Here is a 21332-nt window from a genome sequence, read left to right as displayed (position 1 = left end):
AGATTATGTGATTATGTCATCCCACACAGCGCCTGGCCTAGGAACGTGGCTTACATAAATATCGTCAAACGCCTGGCTTATGTAATTACAATCACATGCATAGCACAAGCACATGCCATCGAACTCTGCACAACTAATGCAAACCTCACCACGAAGCAAATGTCATTCCCATTCTCTAGCATTGGGATTCTACATCTCCAGTACCAACTGCAACTTTCCCAATAACGCAGTGCCTAGCGCAGATCATCCCATCATCCCATCCTTTGCGACCGTATCGTCTCGTCCCAACGGGATAAATGGAAGGATGAAAGGAAGACGAAACCAGCCAGGCAGATGGCTGCCCACATCCCTATGATCGCCGTTGGCCCCATCACCTGGTCCCTGATGAGACGAGACAAGAATTGCTCCGACTCGTTACACAGCGAACTTGACGCGACGACAACGGCAACGACAACGACATGCGATACATGCCATAAACCGTCACGCACGCGGCGGCCCGTATCTGGCGTTGGAGCTTCAGAATCTGGGGCGATGTGGAATGTGCCAGACCAGCGCATTGAGCTAGCTCCCTGAAAACACGAGGCGAGCGGCCCAACGCCGTACGGTTGCGGGATGTTGATCTCTGGCACATGCTCTCTTGTCAACTTATCTCCACAGACCCAATTTTTGCCGCATTTACGGGAACTGACATCCTGAATGACTGTTGACATGCAAAAGGATAGCAAGCAGCCATCACGAACGAATACCACCACGGCAAAAGCAAAAGATCGACGTTGGCCTGATTCGAACAGACGCTCCCGAAGGAACAAGATTTCTAGTCTTGCGCATTAGACCACTCTGCCACAACGCCAGTGGAAGGTACTGAAGCGAGTCCAGGGTTCGTGTCGATCGGCGAGAACTGAGAGCTCATGTACCAGCAACTATTGGGTGGCCCTGAGTCGAGATCCGCTGGCCCCACCGAGCGGGTATGCTCCAGGCGGGGCGCTCCGGTCTATATCCGGAGCGTAGAAAGTTCCTGCTCAAGAAAACCTCTATGTCGCCGATAGACTTGGGCCTGTACCGAGTAGGTTCCCATACAGACACAGCTTCTGGTCGTTAAAGACAACCCAAGGGCACATGATCAAATGGCATGGTTCATTGCCAGATCACATCTTGAAACGTCGTGATGAAGATATAATCAACTGGAAGCAGTAGCTCTGAGCATCATGTTTCCCTCTCAAAGGCAAAATATTGTCGAGCTATAAAAATAGGTCGGTCACTACGCATTCTACCTACACTCACCTTGTGGACTTCGGCTTGTTCATGTGTCCAACCGATGCAGACGAATCATACTCTCGCCCCATCTCGTCGTCGCTCTCGAGGTCCCCAGCTTCGGCTGTCGCCCTCGAGGCATCAACAGCCGCCCTTCTCTGCAGCTTCCACTCCTCAGTGATGTATCCAGACCTAAACCCACCAGCCTCCAGATCCTGCTGGAAATCCATATTCGGCCCAACCAGCGCCGTCGCCATCTCCCTCGTCGAAGTCATCACCTGCTCAAGCAACTCCTCCTTCGCAATCTTCAAGTCCCGGACCAGGTTTCCCACAACATTCATCTCCATCCCGCTGTCCCCAAAGTGCCGCCGAAGCGCCCCCTCAATCCCATTCCACACCCCGTCCGTCGTCTTCGCCATCCCCTGAACATACCCCAGCGCAGCATCCCACATGTCGCGATACACCCGGTTCATAAACTCCATCTGCCCCAAATCCGCGCGCCGTGTCAGGTCCTCGATGATAGTCTTCATACGATTCGAGTACTCGCCCCTACGCTCCGCCTGCGCCTCGCTGTCGAGGTAGGTGAGCCGGTGCCGGACGCGGCAGTCCGCGCAGAGCTTGTGGGCGCGCTTGGCGTACTCGTCGCGGTGGAGGGCTTTGGCGCTGCGCTCGTCTTCGAAGCCGGCCCAGACGGCGCGGCATTTGTGTTGCGGGAGACCGGGGAGGGTCATGTGGTTGCATTCGCGCTGCTCGAGGTATTCTGCAAAGTAGTCGCCGCAGCCGCCGTTTTCGGGGCTGAGGCAGCGTTGGAGGGCGAAGACTTTCATGCACATGGCTGGGTTTTCTGTGGTTTCTGTGAGTTTTTGGTGGGGGATGGGGTTGGTTACCTTGGATGAGTCTCTCTTGTGTCGGTTGTTGATCGTAGATTTGGAGTTTCTTGCAGTGGATGTGTGGCTTTCTTGTAATGCGAGGTGATGTGAGTGATGTACAGTCAACGGTCTGCGGTTTGGGAGAAGGCAGCAACTCGCTCCTGATATATGCCAATGAGTCGAGTCCTGGCGCGGCCCCCTGGCTTCGGGAAAGAATGCCAAAGAATCTCGAGACAAGGTGTGCTGAGACAGAAGGCCTCTGATATTGACAATTGGCTTGTCCAACACAAAGGCGCTTGTCGAGGTCACAGCACGACGAGACAACACGGACAAAGGGGTACTAAACGTCCGCCCTTTGCCGCGAGCAGCATTGCTTGTCGTCGAATCTCAAAGTAGAAGGTACACAACATGCCGAGTCGAGGTATTCAAGGGCTCGAGGCGGTCTGTGTCCAGTTAATCTGAGCTCAGTGCCTGATCTGGGGCTGTTGCTTCGTCTGCCTGTTCTGTTCCACTGTTTTCGACTTCATTGCAGAACAATGCCTTGATAAACTTGACCGTGTACCCATCAAGGTGTTCTTTGACGATGTTGTCTTATTGCTCACACTCTCTAGGCAACTCCGAAAACTGAACCGAGTCAATGAGAATGAACTTTCCTAGATCCCTGGAAGAGATGATCAAGGACGAAGAGAACGGAGATAGGGGGGGGGATCGAGCTATAAACAGTGTGCTCTCACTCAAAGTCTTTAAGCTACTTGCCCAACTTGAGATCGCGATGGTCTCCAGTACCACCCTCTCCTACAAAGCCATCGATGGAAGCTTACTTTATATGGGAAACCCTGATTAAAGTGCTCTATACCTAGCTAAGACTCACGAATTAGTCGTTTCGGAGGCTTCTCTCATAAGAAAATCGAGAAACCTGTTGTCGCGGATAAGGTCAACCATGTTCAGATCGTGTCTAGCACCTATCATCGTCGAATTTCGACTCCGAAGGTACCTTTGGCGTCGGAAGCATAAGATTCGGCGCCGGAGAATCTTTCGCAGTTCGTCAGAGCGAGTTTGGTTTGGGTCGACATGGGGATAGGCAAACTGTTCCTTTCAACATAAGTATGGGATGAGAAGGTACATGGTACTGGAATAGGTATGGACTCTATCTTGGGTCCCGAATTTATAACGTTTACTGACAAGAGCACCTAGCACGTAGATACACGCTTCCGCCCCAGTAACAAGCGTTTCGAAACTCTTCAGCGCCGCTAAAGTTCTCTTGAAAGGCCGATTTGGCGGCCAGAATACTCGAGTTCTGGATCCGAATAGTAGCAGACAATCCTTCATGTCTCTTCGGTATTCCAGTACAGCTGTAACGTATACCTGATGGGATGGGATCCAACAGTCGACGCAGGGTATAGACAGCGGAAGAAAGGATGTCGGCAATCGACAACGTTCAGAGGTGGGTCAGTCTAATTTGGACGTCAGGATCGATTTCAGATGTTGTGACCATGTTCACTCGTCAACACAAGACGTGATAAAGAGCCGCAATACCCAGTACAACTACTCAGAGAGTAAAAAGTTTCTCGGCAAACCTTCGATTAAAACACGAACAAATGACACAGTTATAAGATGTGGGCTTTGGCTAGAATATGAGGGCAATCCCAGCCTCCAGCTTTGACAGCAGAACTTAGAGTGACCTGTATCTAAACCACTCCAGGCTACAAGTACCTTATTCAGGTTGGCTTCAACATTTTCTCCTTACCAAACTGGATTTGGTTCCTCAGTCTTCTCCAGAGATTGTAAGAACTCGCCATCGACTTGCGATGCCTCTTCTCCAATGCTTATACTCAGGACAAGCGAAGACTCTAGTCCGGAGCGCTTTTCGTAGTAGTCTGGAAAGAAACCCACGCCGGGCTGCCAGATCCCAACCTGCGGTTCTTCGGTCCTGTGAGAAAATTGGGTTGTGCGAGATCCCTGTGTACTAGGAGGTGATCCCAGCGAAGAAGGACGTGACGGAGAGCACTCTTCCAGGCCTTTTAGCAGAAGGTTCGCGACATCTTCGTGACCACTTAAACGTGCCCAATCAAGTGGAGTAGTTCCATCCATTCCATCCTTCACATCGATCGGAGCCCCGTTGCTCAACAACACCTTGACCACATCAATACTGCCCTGACTCGCAGCGCTATGTAACGGCGATACACCGTTGAAGTCCTGCTTGCCTGGTTCAGCGCCCGCAAGTATGAGGCGTTTGATGATCGTGATGTGTTCTCTTATAGCTGCAGCATGTAGGGCCGTTCCTCCAAAGCGGCTGCCCGGTGCATTGATCGTTTCGGGTGTTGCCGACTGAAGCAAAGACTCCACCACCTCATCTAGACCTATAGACGAAGCATAGTAGAGTGATGTAGCGTGTCGCGGATACACGTCCCACTTGAATGAGGCATCTGCGTTAAAGACCTGGACCCAAGACATGAAGTTTTGCCGACCAGATTCCGAGAAGAGCCGCATGGCCAGTTCCTGGGTCTCTTCACTGTAGTCTGCGTTGCGAGCATGGTAGAACCAGTATTTGGTTGCGTACTTGAGAAGTGGGAACTGCTTCAGTCGAGACAGGTACTCCTTCTGGGTACTAGAGGGACCATCAGAAAAGGGCGATAGCAACAGGTAGGTAAGGCAGTCCTGAGCTAGCTCTTGATGGCTTGAACCTGAACGAAGGGAAAATCTTGCGGTTTCCGGGACTTCGACTATCTCAGCAGAGACGAGATAGTCTCGAACTGAGAGATGAGAAAGCATCACATGACCGTCAGTTGAGACGGTGATGAGGCTTTTCCCAATCACCAAGATGTCTTGCGGACTTCGAAGGCGTGATTCGTCGTCAATGACATCGTTCCCTTTCTCGATGGCCAGTGCCTCCCATAGCTCATGTAGAGTGATGGGTACCGGTGAGAACGCAAGCCAAGTCAAGGTCTTCTGAATGAGAGGGATGTCTGAAGGCGGCACTTTTAGTAGGGATCGGCTGTAAGTCTCATCTAGCCCATTTGGAAGCTTTTGCAGAGACTTCTTGATGTCTCGGATGGTTCTACACTGACTCAAAGAGTCGAGCTGGCATGCTGCCCATTGGAATCTGATAGAAGCCATCAGCAATACTAGACTCGGCGCTGGTCATTGGCGACTTACATCCCACAGGACCTTGATAAGAGTGATATCTGAATGCTCTCTCTTAAACCTGAAGATAGCCAACTCAGGTCAGCGTCGTATTCGAGTCGTGAACTGACGTATCTCTGTATGTCTTCGTCAGTATCTGACAAGTGCTCTTCCATGGAGATGCGTCGGGCGCTGGAAAATGCCCGTTGAATCTGTACGTCGTTGCGGCTTGTCGCAAAGATCTTTATCGCTGTTGTGAGATCGATTAAGCTGGCCAAGTGCTCCGCTACTGCCTTACAATCCGAGACTTCATCAACGGCATCAATAAAGAGGTAAACCCTCTTTGTTGCAGCGATAGACGCGATGGTGCCACTTAGCAGCTCGACAGTCGGGGGGTATCCGAAGTTTTGTTCCATGCTGGCCTTATGTGCGCTCGACAAATCTTTGGGGAAGTCATGCAGTTGAGCGCACAGCTGTGCTAGCATTGTTCCTAATACATTGGTCAAGATCTGTGTATCAGGGACACGAAAGTCACAGTAGGCAAAGGCGGAGAGACAGTCTTGTTGTTCCAGCGCGGCAACTGAGTCGATGGCCTGACCTCTGTCTAGATTATTAGCCACTGAGCACCGTGCTCCCAGATATATACTATTACTTACATCATGACCGTTTTCCCACAACCGGCTGAATCATCTCGTTAGAATTGCTGTAGTCATTTGAAACAGCAATAGAAGGTCATACTCACGTGGTCCAGTCAGCCACAGTAAGTTGACGTCCCCTTTCAACCACTCCTGAAACTCTTGACCAACGAGAAGCCAACCCGAAGTCCCATTTTGGTGGGAGTTTAGAGCTCTATCGTGAGCTTGGCCCGGTTTTAGGGGAGAAAGCCAGTCAACCACTGCCTTCTGTTGCTCGTCTGCAAGTTGTCAGAATACATGACAGAATGCCGCCTCTATCTAACCTGTTCACTTGTACCTAGTATTGCTGTGCTCAGATTGCTATCTATACGTTCAAGCTGCTCTCGAGAGTCATTCATCTTGTAGTCCAGCGAAATGGTGAGTCGCTCAACATTGCGCAGTGTCACTCTAAATCATCGGACCGTGGTCAGGAACAATCTCATGAATTTGGGCGAAAGCTTAGACTGACGCGTTGTGAGAAGTTATGGCTAGTTGCAAGCCTTCTTTGCAGCGCTGCAAATTGGCAATGAACTCTTTCGTGTCGTTGAGCTTTAGCTTCCACGATATCGAGTTCACTAAAGCCTTTGTCTTTGAGTCCAAGAGATTCGGAATCAGCTCGGGCTTAATTCGAGCTTCGAGGGCCTGGAGTTGAGATAAGCAAGTTGCAAGCGCAGGCTTTATTTTCGCGGATAGCTCGAGTGAAGTATCGCCGTGGTCCGGCACTGGGGATTCAACTAAGTTTCCCTGATCGAGGACTGACTGAACTGCTTCGATGAGGTTTCGAACATCGCGGACTTCCTCAATTATCTGTATCAACGACCAAGTGATCTTCTTCATCCCTGATCGCACGTCGTAACAGAAGGCAAGGATTGAGGAAGCAACCTGCAGCGCGGCCAGAACGCCCATGCTAATACTTAAGGGGTCCATTTGAAAAGCATCGAACGATCAAGACTTCAAAAGCAAGTTCTTGACTGTGGTAAAATCAAGCAAGTAAATAGCAGCAACTTTGACAACTTGGTGACAGGCAATAGAGCTGTTTATGCTTGACGGAGGACTTCCATAGTGATTGCAGCACAGTTTCCCGAGAAGCTGAGGAGGGGACTGTTCATGGGTGGCTCAATTTGGATAGCACACCGGTGGGAGCCCAGGTGGAAGCCCGTGTGGCGGTTCGCTTCTACCCTGGGAGGCTGTGGACCTGTGGTTCAATGTTACACAGAGGAGCAGGCAGACCTATGACGAGCCAAGCTCACCATCCAACATGAAAATACATGTACCAACATCCAACAAGCTGCACTTCATCACCTGCATGCCGTATTGGCCATGCAAGACCTTACGAGAAGACAGAGAGTCCTTGTCCAGGGTGCGTCGGCGGTAAAAGCAATATTCCCCTTAGTTAAACGGGGGGCGAAGGTACATGTAGAGTGAGACGGGATGCAGCGTGGCTAACGATAAGCATGTTTACCAATAAACAAAACGGGTATTCCTGGGTGATCAGAAGACTTGAGACCTGACTGTACAGCTGGTACTCTTGCATGTGAAGTGGAAAAACCCCGGCTGACCTCCAATTCTGCCCTGTCTTCTTTGAGATGTCTAGACGATAGGGAAAGAGATAATGATTGCCGATGTGGAAGCAGGCTGGCATTCCAGGATCAGTCTTCCTTGCAAAGCGCCCACCTCATTGGCGTTGAGGCACTAAATCTGGAAATTGATTCCCTGCCTTTTGAAAGACTCATTGGATAGACTTCTCGGACTCTGAGTCCTAATGGCACACTGCCACTTACCACATCGGCTTCCAACCATCGACCACCCCATGCCATGTGTGTGAGGGATCTTTCAGCTACATGCAAGGCCTTCACAGCCCGGTATCTGCAATGCTGCCAGCATAATGCGCTGAATCATCGCTTGCGCAAGATGGAAATTGGCCAGCAGGAGGCGTAGATTCTGAGACCCCAGCCCCTCTGACTCTCTTATATCAAGAGCGGTGCCTCGTTTTACTCCGCCCTCCTGGCCACTCAAGTGCTTTGTACACTTTGTCCGGCATTCCACTCTGGCTGCAGCGCTCTACCGCCCACTCATAATTCGACTTTGTTGTGGTCGGGGTTTACCTCGTCCAACATTCAGCCTTGATTTGCTGCCTCATTCCCCAAAAGGAAAATCAAATTTCTCACGTACATATATCCTCGAGCGCTCCGAGGCATACAGGAAATGTCGCTCGAACGATTCGAGTCCCCAGAGCCGATGTCCGAGGCAGGTTCTTTACGAGAAGAAGCCATGCAATACCACAACGAACAAAGGCAAATCGCCTCTGCTGGAAAGCTTCCGAATGGCACCAGCACATCCAGGAAACGAGGCTTTGGGACAGTGGAGCCCACGCCTGCCACTCCAGCAAAAAGACAACAAACAGGGTTCATTGACGGCCCGCACACACGAAAAGACCAGTTGACTAAGGGGCAGCAGCTACTCAGGGCAGCCAACTTATACGAGAAGCGATACGACTACAAAGATTGCCCGATAGATCAGGGTGAGATTCGTCTCATGTTACTTAAACGGAATCCCAACCGATTTGCAGAAGTCATTATCGAGTTGAAGTCATTCCCAATCCAAGAGATCGTGGAAAACCCCGAGGATTTCAAGTTCACAGCTCTTTCATACAACTGGGGCACCGGAGACGAGAACAAGATCGTTCTCGTCGATATGCTTCAGGATAACGAGCCGCCAAGTGTACCGGTAATGCACGACTTTTCAGAAGTCGCGACTCAGTTCAACCGAAAAATGAAGCGATTAAGCGTGAAACCAAATTTATACGCTTTTCTCCAGGAATTCCGACAGCCGGACAAAGAGGTGGCCATCTGGGTAGATCGTATTTGCATCAATCAAAAAGACAACAAGGAGAAGCAGGACCAGGTCGCGATCATGGGTCAAATATACTCAACCGCAGCCAATGTCGCCATTTGGCTAGGCCCAGCAGACGAGCACGGCAAGACTGACAGAGCAATGGACTTCATCAGCTTCATACTTCAAGACGACACGGGTGAGAAGTTCAAAGAAAGGTACGCGACAAATTGGTCGGAGCTTCTGCATCTCATGCGGCGTCGATGGTTCTCTCGGCGATGGATCATTCAAGAACTTGCTTTAGCAAAGAGTGCCGAGGTGCGCTGCGGCTCAAAGAAGGTCAATTGGAGGGACTTTTCAGATGCTGTTAGCATTTTCGCACTCCGATTCGACAGCATCCTCAAAGACATCAAGCGAGACCCGAAATTAGAGAAGTCGCTGGAAGGAATTAAGGATATGAAGCCACTTGGTGCCCGGATCTTGGTCGACGTTCTATCCAACACATTCCAACGACAGGTCGACGGAAATATATATGCTCCCCGGCAAGGACTCGAGAGTCTGATCTCATCATTGTCTACATTCGAAACGTCCGATCCTAGAGACACTATATACACGCTCCTCAACCTTGCCAAGGAGACATGTAAACTGCCATCAAGCAACAGTGTGCAACAACGTCGACAAAGCATGCAAGAGGGAAACCCTCCGCCCGAACCAGACTACAGCATTGACTTGCTCCAAGTGTACACTAACTTTATCAAATGGTGCATAGAGGATAGCGGCTCCCTGGATATTCTTTGCCGTCACTGGGCGCTCCCTGAGCTCAAGCAGGTTTTGGATGAGCATTACCCAAGGCTCGTGGAGCTTCCATCATGGATCAAAACAGTACATGAATCTGCTTACGGCTCGCAAACCGAAGGCTTCGGCGGACGAAGAACAGGAGATAGTTTTGTGGGTGTGCCGGAGGCCCGTTGCTACAACGCTTCTCATGGGCTTCCACCAACAATCTCCTTCGGCAGAGACAATGCACTCCCGAAGCAGCCTGACCAACCTTCAGATGAGAATACTGGCGAGGAGCATGATAAAACTGATTCCATTGCGCCGTCCCGACAACGACCCGTGGCTGGTCGAAAGGTCCTCCGCGCGAGACGAATAACATCAGACATGAACCTCACGATCACTATTAGAGGGCTGTGCATTGGAGTCGTCTCGGATACTCATCCAATGTACGAAGGTATTATTCCAAGGCAAGTTCTGCGGAGCTTGGGGCATGATCCGAGAACGGAGCTACAAGGCGTCGCAGACACTGTCTGGAGAACGCTCGTGGCAGATCGGGATGCGGATGGAAAGGCGCCACCGGCTTGGTACCACAGAGCTTGTATGACCTGTCTTGTGTCGGACACCGGGGCCGGGAATATTGACACGAATGCAATCCTCCAACAAGATGAAGCTGCGACGAACCTCAAAGCAGACTATTTAAAAAGAGTGCAAGCTGTCTGTTGGAACAGGAAGTATATCGAATGCGAGGCTGCCCCTGAAGATAAGAACAATCGGAAATTGGTCGGCATAGCTCCTCAGGATTCTAAAGTCGACGATGTCGTGTGCATCCTGTACGGATGCTCCGTACCCTGTGTTCTTCGTCCCTTTTGGAGTGAGAGAGGGCGCGGAGAACAGCCATCGTACTATGAGCTTGTAGGAGAAGCGTTTGTGTTGGGACAGATGGACGGTGAAGCACTTGATGGGTTAACTGAGGAGGAGTTGGCGGGAGAGGATTTTCGTTTAATGTAGAGCGCGCAATATATCCAATTGCTAAGCCTAAAGTTGAGCCCGCAACTCACTTTCACAATGAGCCAGGAACCTGATTCAAGAGAGCCGGATTTAGCGCCTCGTGGAACGCAATTAGCTTTGTCTTAGCTTTTCTTGGTGCAAGAGCTTGACGAAGCCGGAAAGTTCGGCTTATGATGTAATGGCCTTCTAAGAGTCAAACATGTCACCACACAGACCCGCCGAGGCAGACCACATCCGTCACACCACGAACAACCCCTTCTCCACGGACATCCGCAACATAAAACATCAATTCGGACTACTACCTCTTTTCCAGTCGTTGCTTCGGACATTGAACTAAGTAGATATTCTAGACTTTTTCTAGCTCACCTTTTCCCATCAGAACTCATTACTCTACACGAACTACATCTTCACCAATTCAACGTCATCTCTCTCACAAGCACGAGTCATGTTTCTCTCAAACAGAGCGCCCCAGAAGACCCTTCCCCGCTTCCAGACAAATACACCACTGGATTCAACGTTCGATAAAGATATTCGGGATACGCATCTCATCTATGATTATGATGCCGAAGACGCAGAGGGCAACCCGGAAAAGTGGAGATACGAAATGTGGTTCTTCTCCGAGGACCGTGTTGTCTATGCCATCCACGGTGGGCCCATGAACGGCCGCATAAACTACCAGACGGCGACTTATCAGTGCATCCGGCCGGGTGAACTGTGGCAGGTCAACTGGTTGGAGGAGACGGGAACAGTGTGCTCCTTGGTGTACGACATCCCCAAGCAAAAGATTTCGACGCTCATCTCATTCTCGAGAGGGCACTGGGAGAACCCTCAGGCGGCGCATGGTGATAAACGCAACCCGGGAGACTTTGCAAGATGGAGAGTCCTCTCGAGATTCGGAAATCAGACAGATAGGTTCATGTTGTCTGAGCAGGCGGATATTGTCGAAAATTTCAAGGGAAGAGGGGATCTTGTACCGATCGAGGAGCACGCGAAAACATTCTGAGTCTTCTGGCGATGGGCGATGGGCAATGCGCTTTTAAGATAACAACCTGTATAGCCAAGAGCCGGAATTAAATCGGACCTCTATGTGTTCTTCACGAATGAGTGCCATTCAATACAAGTTCGGAGCTACTAGCTGAACAGCACATCTCGTTTACCACTTTGATTGTCTCATATTTAGACAGCGAACGCCAGGCCTTCAACATGCACCCTATTCTTTCTCATCGTACTTGGCAGTGGGAACCCTGATGTCAAGACCAAGTTCTTTCTACCGGCACACCTTCGATCTGCCGATTGATGGATCGTTCTCGACAACACATTTCAGACCATCGCAACATCTCGTGAAGAAGGGATCGTTGTCGTTGCAGAAGTCTACACTGGTCAGAAAACTGCCTGGGAAACGAGAGCAGCCACCTAAGTATGTAACTTGAAGACTTACTATCAGCGGTTCTGCAGTTATCTTGACGTTTGAACAGATCACCTGCATTACCATCCACCTGAAATGTGTTAGTCAGACACGAACTGTTGACTGTTCTGATTATGAAGGCTTACCGAGCGTGGTACAGCAGCCGATATGACGGCGATGAGTGCTGCAAGAACGGCGAGAGACTTCATGGCTTTGGCTTTATGAGTAAGACATATACATGAGGACGTGTGGGAGCAACAGAGATGAAAGAGTAGGAAAGCAAGTTGAAAGGCTTTGGAAGGACTGGATGAGCATCTGTCTGATAGTCAAAAAGAGTTCCTTGTGTTCGGATGGCAGCTGTTCACTCGCTTTATATGTTCACTTCCTGGAGTCGAAATCCTCATATATCTGTCAACCTGAACAGGCATCCTGGCTCAGGAAATTGGCAGAATCGTGGGGTCTCTGTCTGCTACTGTATCAAATACGTTTGGGCATAGTTGTCCAGAATGGTCTTGTGATAAGGTACCAAACGACCGGTCAAGCTTAATATCAAGGAGTCAAACGAGGGATTCCATGGGGGAGACTAGAAAGTGCCAATTGAAGAGTCTAACTGAGATAGTGACCATGCTAGGCACTAAATGCTAGCCGCAAAACAACATGAAATGTCCTTGAACAGCTCCAATGAACGGTGATGCCGGGCTAAGCCTCCGCCTCGCTTTCGGTTCAGTTGCGTGGAGGGTTCGTCTGAAACAGTCGTCTGAGACTCAGAAGTTTAACCACCACCTCGAATTAGTGTTCAAAGGTGAAAGATGCAGAGAGACGGTGGATATCTTCCGTTATTGCATCACTACTAAGAGTCACCGGGGCTCTTCATAGTACTTGATTTTGTCAATGTATCGGAGTCTTGCATTCACAGCCGTCGGAGTACATTAAACATCCGGCCCTGCTTCCCAGTGCATTGCCCAAATACTATCATGAGATTACTGACTTAGCTACCAGCGGGACTATTGTTTGTGTTAATTGCTGGCAAACAACACCCTACTCTAATCTGTAAACCCATGCCTTTTGGGGCGACAAAGTTCCCTGGATGATGTTTTCCCATGCTTTTTCAATGCCATTCGTACCTCCAACACCACTTCCCCATATCAGCTCAAGGTCTGCTACGCTCTCCTCCTCGAGGAACCTTCGGAACGTTGATTCAGCGCCGTCGAAGTATTTACCTGCACCCTCTACAGTAATCCCAGCGTCAACAATACCAGTCGTGTTGAGCTGAACAAGTCCCCACTTCTTGAATATCGCCATCGACTTGAGGGCCTCCTCTGGTGCCATGATTTTTGGCTCTCCTCCGACTTGGATGTTGGTGAACACAGTTGATTCTGGGAGCGTTGATTTGATGGCCTCGCGGAACTCCTCTGTCTCCTTCGGGCGGCCACCAAAGTCAGCTACAACCACGCGTTTGGGTTGCAGTTTGGCAATCCAGTCAATCGTGTCTTTTGCGGCGAGCTCGGAGTAGTTGACCGTCTTGATCTCAAACGCTGCCTTTGGGTTGGCTTTCAAAGAATCTGGCGCAGAGGTGGCTTGGAGGAGAGCCAAAGGTCCGCCATCTGACTTTCTGTCTCTAGCCAAGTTCCACGAAAATGACCTGCCGGTACGGCTAGATGCCGAGAGACTGACCACAACGGCTGAGCTCAGGTCCGCATCCTTTTCGGTCCATTCCCCGGCTCCCACGCCGAGAGGATGAACCGGCTTGAATTCCGTAGCGAAGGTGAAGCGATTCATGACATAACCGCAGTTCCAGATAGGAGAGACGTTGGCAAACCATGCCTGGTACTCTTCCGACTGAGCAGACTCGTCGACAAGATTGTAGCGATTGTAAATGTTCCCAAGTCCCTGCCTGTGTTCGCTGACCTCGCGGAAATGACCCTCTGGTTCGCTCGGAACGAGGGACAAGTCGACCGGATGAGAAGAAGTGGGCCAGTACCCATAAAGCAGGCTCTTGGCCGGGATAGCCTCGATGTTGGACTCGAGCACCCGCGCAAAGCCCCACGCCGGGACGATGCCCCACTCGGCCCGGTCGTTGTACGGTGCCGGTGCATCCAAAGGTACGGGCCAAGTGTTCCACCATTGCAGCATGTCACCCAGCTTCGCATACGAGAGGTTGTTGCTCGTGATCCCGATGAGGGATGTGCAGACGCGGATAGAAGAGACGCCTAGCTGCGGCAACGGCAGATCAACTGCAACGGTCTCATGTTTGGAGAGGTCGCGCTTGGAAATAACGTGGATTTCGGACACCATTGCGGATGATTTACGCTGGGCTGGGTGTGTAGGATATGTCTCTCTCGGCTGGGCTGTTGGCTACTACACTCGACGTCTTTGAGGCATAAGAGTCGAGAATAATAATGAAAGGTTCAAGAAATTGGCGTACATATATCACAAATGCGGTCAAACTCTAACCCGACCTTGTCTCACATCAGCCAGCAGTCAGCTTTATTGTGAGATCCAGTATTTTGTCAGAATATTCACCCCACCGACCCATTACCTTGGATCTAGACCCCATCCAAAATGGGCGGAACGTCAGCGTCAGTCAAATCCTCTGAAAAAATTCTACAATCTTACCATTCAATTTCCAAGACCGAGGGTTCCGACTATTGCTATCAGTCACCCTGCAGTACCTCGAGGTATGTTACCAATTGAGTCATCAGCAAGCCGCATAAGGAAGTTAGGGAGCGGGGTAAGTCAGCACTATCTCACTCGACAACGTGCACCCACCAACGAGTGGGACTTTCCTCCACCTCTGTTCTGGCCAAGTAGATTGTCAAGGTAAGTCAGTTCGACTTCTGCGCAGGTCCGAATCAAATGATAGCAAACAAGGTGTCGTATGATGATTCTATTCACGTGTTCTATATTCTCTTCCTCTAAAGTCTCAAGCAGTACCGAATGCCTTCTGGTGGCCGACAAGGGTAAAGCGGTAGTGAACTTTGTTCGCCTTCACTCTCTCAACAGCCTCCTTGCATCCTGCCTCCGAAATATCAATAGTCTCAACCCAAGGTGAGATGCCCTTCTCGGCGGCCAACTTCAACAGAGCGTTCATCTCCTGGTTATTTCCGATGTGGCTACCGGACATCTTGGCAGAATTGCTGGCGAAGAGGCCTGCGGGGAACTGAGGCAAAGGCTTGTCTGGCAAGCCGACCATGTGGAAATGACCGCCGACCTTAAGAGTGGACAGGTACGTCTGAAGGTCAAACTCGTTGGTCATGTCGGAGCAGTTGAGCATAAAGTCGAACTTGAAAGCATAAGGCTTAGCCCAGTCCTTCTTGTTGGTGTCAATGACTTCCTTGGCACCCAACTTCTTGCAGTCTTCGGCCTTGTCTGGCGAGTGGGTAACGGCGTAGACTTCCGCTCCGAGTGCCTTGGCCCACTGCAGACCGAGGTGGCCGAGTCCGCCGATACCGACAATGGCGACGACGGACCCCGGGCCGACACCACCCCGTACCAGAGGTGAGTATGTGGTGAGACCGGCACACATTAGTGGGCCAGCATTCTCCGATTTTATCGCATCAGGAATCTTGAAGGTGAAATACTCGTGAGCGCGAATGTGACTAGCAAAGCCGCCATGTGCTTGGCTTCCATCCTCGTACTTGGCATTGTATGTGTCTACCAGACGATGTCAGTACTGGGTCGAAACCTCTGCTGCAAGAGGTAAAACTTACCGACCAAGTGAGGGCAGTAGTTCTCATTCTGGTTCTTGCACTGCTCGCACTTGAGGCACGCCCAAACCTGAGCACCCACACCAACTCTGTCGCCCACCTTGATCTCCTTCACGTTCTTCCCCACAGCAACAGCCTTGCCAACAACCTTGATGGCCATTAATCTCACATTTTAAGACTAAGATCTGGGGAAGCAAGACATACCTCGTGGCCGACGCACAGGGGACCCTCGTACTCGCCCCAGCCACCAGTGATAGTGTGGACGTCAGACCCGCAGACACCGCAGCATTCGATCTGCACATCAATGTCGTGATCTTCAAAGGGTTTCGGCGTGAGAGTTTCTTTGGTGAATTTGTTCCACGAGCTAGGCCCTGCGGTGCAGAAGCCAGTAAACTTTTCTGGGTAGCTCATTTTGACGGGTATTGTCGGGTGTTATGACTAGACTTGCTGTTTCTAAACTTTGCTGCCTCGATTGCAAGTCAAAATAGCACTCAATTTGCTAATAATTGTACTCTACTTCTGTTTATATACTCACGAGGACAACTGATGACGCTCGGATTGCCTCAACCTTCCCCGCGTCAGAGCTCTCATTGCTGCAGCCAATGTAGCCATACCGCAGCTGGACCTCGGGCGCACAATTCCAATTGTTCAATATCTGGGGAGGATGCATAGGTGAATGACGTCTATGAAATCCCCACCAACGTCTCGGTAGGCGCCGAAATAATCGCGCTAAGTCAGGAGATAAAGTCCCGGGTGTGACAACCGGTGGCGCTCAGAGTGAGCTAGCTTCGCCCTTGGCTTCCTTGAGCGAATCGCTTGCCGGATTGGGAGACATGCACTACATGCTAGAAGCCTCATGACGACAGTCTTTTTTCATCGACTCGGCCCGGCAGCTCATAATCACTGCCATTGTAAGTCTTCATAGGTCTGGAACTTCAATGCTGCCGATCCAAGTTCAAATACCGATTCAAGCGATGCCAAACGGAGGCTCAGAGCCTCATTAGAGCCCAACCGGGTTTTCACGGGAATACTTGATCGGTGCGACGACACCGACTAGGGCAAATATTTATCCCAACATCCAGAGAATCTGCTGCAGCCTTTGACCTCGAAAAGGAAAGTATGGTCAGGGATAGAAGCTTGGTCGAAACTAACATACTGTTTTCTGGAGATGCTGGGTCGAGCTGCTTCACAGCCCGTGCATGGGGAGGTTGAACAATGCGGACTAGGTTAGAAGTTTCCGAGCTCCCAGGTCATAGCTCGTTCATGTTCACATATCTTAAGAGAGAATGAAAGAGTTTCAACGACTGAAACCAGGATTTCAATCACTGGTAGAACGTTTCTAAACTAAAGGAGGAGTGCTAATGGACATGCTAGCGTATGATCTTGACTTGCCCCCAATCCCTTTCCTTCTATCACTGGACTTCTGAACCTCATATTCTCTCAACAGACACTTTAGCTCACTAGACTTAGCAGTCGGCGCGGCCAACGATGACACTCCACTTATCCTTGTGCCACGTTTGACCATCGATCCACTCGCCGTTGATATTGCAGACTTGAATGATATGATCCGTACCGTCAGCAATCACACCGAAAGAGTCAAGCTCGCGCGGAGTCTGTGCCTGAAGAAAGTTAGCTTGAAAATAGCATTGTAAAGATGGCATTACTAGTGTACTTACATGGTTACACCACCAAATCGCGGACTTCCAGCTGCAGCTCACACGAGCGCAGGTGTTAGGACCAGGTGGGTGATGAGGCTTTCCCTTGACGCCTCTGAGGTACTTGGAACCCTTGGCGATGATACTCTGATCAGCCATAGCCTTGGTGACGTTGCACGCGAAAGCGGCGCTGTCAAAGTCATTGCGCTTGTGAACGGCAGGAGAGGGAAGCTCGAAGTCGAGGTCAAAGTCCTCCGCGTAATTGGAGTTGATGACCTGGAGCTCAGCAAGAACCTGCTCGACCGTTCCGGAAAGAATCAACTTCGCGCCTCCAGGGGCGGCCTGGACCTCCCACTGTGGGACAACGATGTCGTAGCCATCAATAGGGGCTTGAAGTTCCGAGACTTGGTTTAGATTGGGGAGAGCAGAAGCCTGGTTTAAGTCAGTAAACGGAAATTTGGAATGAGGGAAGGGAATATCCTACGCTGACTGCGAACATGGCAGTGTGCATAAATATGTTGCTGAATTGCATCTTGGAGTTTGTGACGGTTGGTGATGAATAAAGATAGTAGTGAAGTCTCGCTGTAGTCTCAGAAATGCCTCGCTGAGTGCAGTTGATGTAGCATATGTTACGGACAATTGAAAACGAAGTTGGCGGTTCTTTCCTTTTATATACATTCCTGTCTCCTTGAAGCCTTAGGTGAACAGACTGAAGCGTGGGAACGAGGGATTCAAGACCTATGCTAGATAACACATCAGTGATTCAGTGTGATGTGGTCATAATGTGTCTATCACTAAGGACGTGCGGACATTGAACGCGTTTATGACATTGATCCTGATGTAGTACCTAGGACCTGAAGTCTTGTGGTACCTTAAAAGTTCCAATTCCAAACATATTACGCTTATTACCTAGGAGACGAATGTTGAAGACCATGGCTCGTCCACTAACGTAGCATTTAGGGAAGCACAATGCGTAACAAAGATAACGAAATGATAACAGAGTGATTGCCGATATAGCGTCGATAATGCACTATACATCTTTGTATTAAAATGTCATGAAGTTTCGGCAAGCACCGTTCTACCGAGGCATGTTTTCCTTTGTGAAGATTGATTAAAATAGATTCTGTGGCCGGCATGACAAATATGGAAAAGCTAAACCGCCTGGACTTGCGGAGTCAACCAGCCGCAACCGTCTCGCGTGCCTTCTTCTTATCGTCAGGGTACTGCACCGACATATACCTCAGATCTCCTGTCATGCCAATATTCCCTACAGGATTGAGGCCAAGCCACTCCTTCAGCTCCTCGCTACAGGTATCCTGAACTTCCTTGGGAAGTTTGGCTGTCCAGTTGACCTGTTGACGCATGAATGGTGCGGTGTAATATCCAAACAGAAGTGCCCGATCCTGATCCTCGGTGATGTTGCTACCAGAGGTGTGCCACACACGACCGTCCATGACAATGATATCGCCGGCCTTACCTTCGAAAGAGACTAGCATCTCTGGCGCATTATCAGGCACCTCCTTGCGATAAACCCACTTGTTCGATCCGGGTATGTATTGGGTTGCACCGTTCTCCTTGTTGACATCCGTCAGACACCAGATGACATTGAGCGCCCAGACGTTCTGCCACGGATCGGGAAAGACGATACTCTGGTCCGAATGCAAGGCCATACTCTGCGATCCGGGTCGGGCAATGTTTGCAGTGAAGTTGCTGATGAGGAAGTTCTCCCCCAGTACGGCCTTGACCATGGAGATGGCAGTCGGGTGGGCAATGAGCTCACGGAAGATCTTGTCGAGCTCTAGCAAGTAGAACACCCGCACGTTGCTGGGGTTGGGGTCCAGGAACGACAGGTATGTGTCCTCGCCACGAGCTTCAGCCGCTGCTTTTGCCTTCCATAGCCGGTCAAGTACGCCAGCAGCCTCTTCTGTGGTGAGAACCGACGGGACACGAACCCATCCTTGTTTCCTGAGGTGAGTCTTTGCCTCCTCTAGGTCGGAAGCCATATTGACGACAGGCGGTACGAAGCGTATATGCGTTTATGCAAGGCCGCGCTGCCTCAAGGAATATCTTCGAAAGACCTTCAAGAGAGCAGGTCAAGGATCTCACAGCCCTTTGAAAACGGAGCGATAGTTCATGTGGCAGCAACAATACACCGAGAACTGGAGGACTCCCAACACTTAATCAAAAAAATAGTAATGGAAATGAACGGATTGGATCAAAGAGAACGAAGGTGAACTCAATATATTCCCGGATTCGTTTCCAGAAGCAGGCTCTGCCAACCCCGCCTCTATGCATGCTACCCTCGCATCGATGCAGCTTACGGCGAGTGACGAATTGCAACTACCCAATAACACTTACGAACTTTACATATGATCGGCATTCGTTGGGCCACAACCAGAATGCACGGGGTCGCTCAGTCGCAATATTGATAAGAGGACCGCGTTAGGCATGCAATGTGAGTAGACGTACTTATTCTAGCCACAGTATCCGTAGGTAACTCCAATTAGGTTGCAATATGAATGAGTTGACACCGTTGCTCATGAAGACCGCTGATCAGGGTCGCCGGCACAGACAAGTTTGATGTAACAGGAGCTCCTAAATGGACGTGGGCGACTCCTTGAAAGTCGAAGCAGCATGAAGACATTGGCAAATTGCTACTCGCATCACAAAGATTGGCGCTTCCAGTCGTTGGATCATCCCGAGCTTTATCAAAGGTTTTAGCCCCGACCATTATCGATGATCATTGAGAATACATGAAGCTTAAGTTCATGTGAATCTCTTAGATACTGGTCTTGGGTCGCCTCATCCACCAGTAGGTTTGTTTACGCCGTGTGGCGAACTCATCAGGTACGGGACATACATAATGGGGGCCATCAAAGCCCTCCGATGCGTAAAGTCTTCTCCCTCGATCCGAACCCTCTACAACCGCCTGTATCATAAAATCAGCCTCCAGTCTTTTCTTGATGGGATAACACTAGAAAGTAAAGCCTCGACTTACATCGACACCCATCTCATCAGCAATAGCAAGGCCGGCTCTTACTAGTAGTCTCCCCGCTCCCTGGCTCTGGAACTGAGGATCACACATCAACATATCGAGTGCTATAGCTCGCGGAAAAGAACCAAAGATTAGCTTCAGATTTTCAAGTAAATCAGGCAAGGTACGAGCTTCTCCAACGTACCAACTAATCTTGCGCCGCTCTCCTCGATAGCTCGTTGTCTCGGCGCAAGAAAGCCACGAAAGATAGCTTGTGCAAATCTCTTCTCCTCATCGTTCTTCCAGTAGTCACCAACAAGCTCAGGCAGCGGCGGGACAGGGCCGCCCTTGTAGACGTTCCACTTTGCAGCCGCCACAATCTGGCCAGTGGTTGTGTCGATGCACTTCAGGAAGTTGCTATAAGGATCTCGATGAAACATAGCGAGCATACGCTCACTACCCAATTTGCGGCCTTCGGACGTGCTGTGCTCAGGGAAGACTGCATCGACAAATTCGTGGTCGTTGGCAAAGGCCAAGGAAACTATCTCGAAGACGCGGGGGATGTCGGTCTCGGTACATCGCCGAACCTCTAGATGCATCTTTTGGCTATGCATAGTCTCTTTTGAGCCTGCTGATCGATCTCATCAGGAAGAATACTTCGGGAATGGCATCGAGGTGTCGAAGTCAGGCTCAGTGCAATTGAAATCTCTTCTTACTTGTTTCATGCTCGTGTGTGGGGCAAGAAATGTCCTTGAGCCTTTTGAGTTCTCTTGACATCATTCTGAGTTCGCTCGTCTCAAACAGGCGAGTTGCAGACGAAACCGAGCTCCACGGATTCGCCTTCTCAGCGGCGCAGAGGCACCCTTTGTGTTCTTCGCCATCAGGTTCTGACATGACTTATCAATAGAAACTGAACGCATACGTTTTTGATATTTTCGGTCCCTGGGGAAAGCTCGCATTTAGAAACAATGCCGAGATAGAGCGGAGATGCTAAGGAAGTGTCGGCAGTTCCGTCGCATCCCCTTGCCATCTACAGGTTTGGCTATGGGTTCATCGT

The 21332-nt window shown here is 50.3% G+C and overlaps 8 protein-coding genes across 8 annotated transcripts; 1 reads left to right on the top strand and 7 right to left on the bottom strand.

Moving 5' to 3' along the window:
* Positions 1–1277: 1277 nt before the first annotated feature.
* Positions 1278–2084, bottom strand: CTAM01_05027 (uncharacterized protein; the record flags this gene model as incomplete). Its single annotated transcript, XM_060521057.1, has 1 exon — positions 1278–2084. One exon carries the CDS (start codon positions 2082–2084, stop codon positions 1278–1280), a length of 807 nt encoding a protein of 268 aa, XP_060384426.1.
* Positions 2085–3863: 1779 nt separating this feature from the next.
* CTAM01_05026 (uncharacterized protein) lies at positions 3864–6823 on the bottom strand (the record flags this gene model as incomplete). Its single annotated transcript, XM_060521056.1, has 6 exons — positions 3864–5183; positions 5375–5843; positions 5900–5924; positions 5986–6156; positions 6249–6325; positions 6387–6823. The coding sequence occupies 6 exons, from the start codon at positions 6821–6823 to the stop codon at positions 3864–3866; spliced, it is 2499 nt and encodes an 832-aa protein (XP_060384425.1).
* Positions 6824–8122: 1299 nt separating this feature from the next.
* Positions 8123–11537, top strand: CTAM01_05025 (uncharacterized protein; the record flags this gene model as incomplete). The annotated part of the gene is made up of 2 exons (XM_060521055.1): positions 8123–10356; positions 10997–11537. 2 exons carry the CDS (start codon positions 8123–8125, stop codon positions 11535–11537), a joined length of 2775 nt encoding a protein of 924 aa, XP_060384424.1.
* A 1440-nt stretch (positions 11538–12977) lies between these two features.
* CTAM01_05024 (uncharacterized protein) lies at positions 12978–14234 on the bottom strand (the record flags this gene model as incomplete). Its single annotated transcript, XM_060521054.1, has 1 exon — positions 12978–14234. One exon carries the CDS (start codon positions 14232–14234, stop codon positions 12978–12980), a length of 1257 nt encoding a protein of 418 aa, XP_060384423.1.
* Positions 14235–14862: 628 nt separating this feature from the next.
* Positions 14863–16057, bottom strand: CTAM01_05023 (alcohol dehydrogenase GroES-like domain-containing protein; the record flags this gene model as incomplete). Its single annotated transcript, XM_060521053.1, has 3 exons — positions 14863–15593; positions 15650–15794; positions 15851–16057. 3 exons carry the CDS (start codon positions 16055–16057, stop codon positions 14863–14865), a joined length of 1083 nt encoding a protein of 360 aa, XP_060384422.1.
* A 1055-nt stretch (positions 16058–17112) lies between these two features.
* On the bottom strand, positions 17113–17833 carry CTAM01_05022 (uncharacterized protein; the record flags this gene model as incomplete). The annotated part of the gene is made up of 3 exons (XM_060521052.1): positions 17113–17265; positions 17323–17733; positions 17786–17833. The coding sequence occupies 3 exons, from the start codon at positions 17831–17833 to the stop codon at positions 17113–17115; spliced, it is 612 nt and encodes a 203-aa protein (XP_060384421.1).
* Positions 17834–18476: 643 nt separating this feature from the next.
* On the bottom strand, positions 18477–19304 carry CTAM01_05021 (phytanoyl-CoA dioxygenase; the record flags this gene model as incomplete). Its single annotated transcript, XM_060521051.1, has 1 exon — positions 18477–19304. The coding sequence occupies one exon, from the start codon at positions 19302–19304 to the stop codon at positions 18477–18479; it is 828 nt and encodes a 275-aa protein (XP_060384420.1).
* Positions 19305–20080: 776 nt separating this feature from the next.
* Positions 20081–20874, bottom strand: CTAM01_05020 (uncharacterized protein; the record flags this gene model as incomplete). Its single annotated transcript, XM_060521050.1, has 3 exons — positions 20081–20230; positions 20300–20400; positions 20481–20874. 3 exons carry the CDS (start codon positions 20872–20874, stop codon positions 20081–20083), a joined length of 645 nt encoding a protein of 214 aa, XP_060384419.1.
* Between the last annotated feature and the right edge of the window lie 458 nt (positions 20875–21332).

This window comes from Colletotrichum tamarilloi (genome assembly GCF_030869305.1).
Source record: "Colletotrichum tamarilloi strain Tom-12 chromosome Unknown Scaffold_12.1, whole genome shotgun sequence".
Classification (NCBI taxonomy): domain Eukaryota; kingdom Fungi; phylum Ascomycota; class Sordariomycetes; order Glomerellales; family Glomerellaceae; genus Colletotrichum; species Colletotrichum tamarilloi.
Note: the sequence above shows the minus strand (reverse complement) of the source record. Positions and strands in the feature narration are given on the sequence as shown.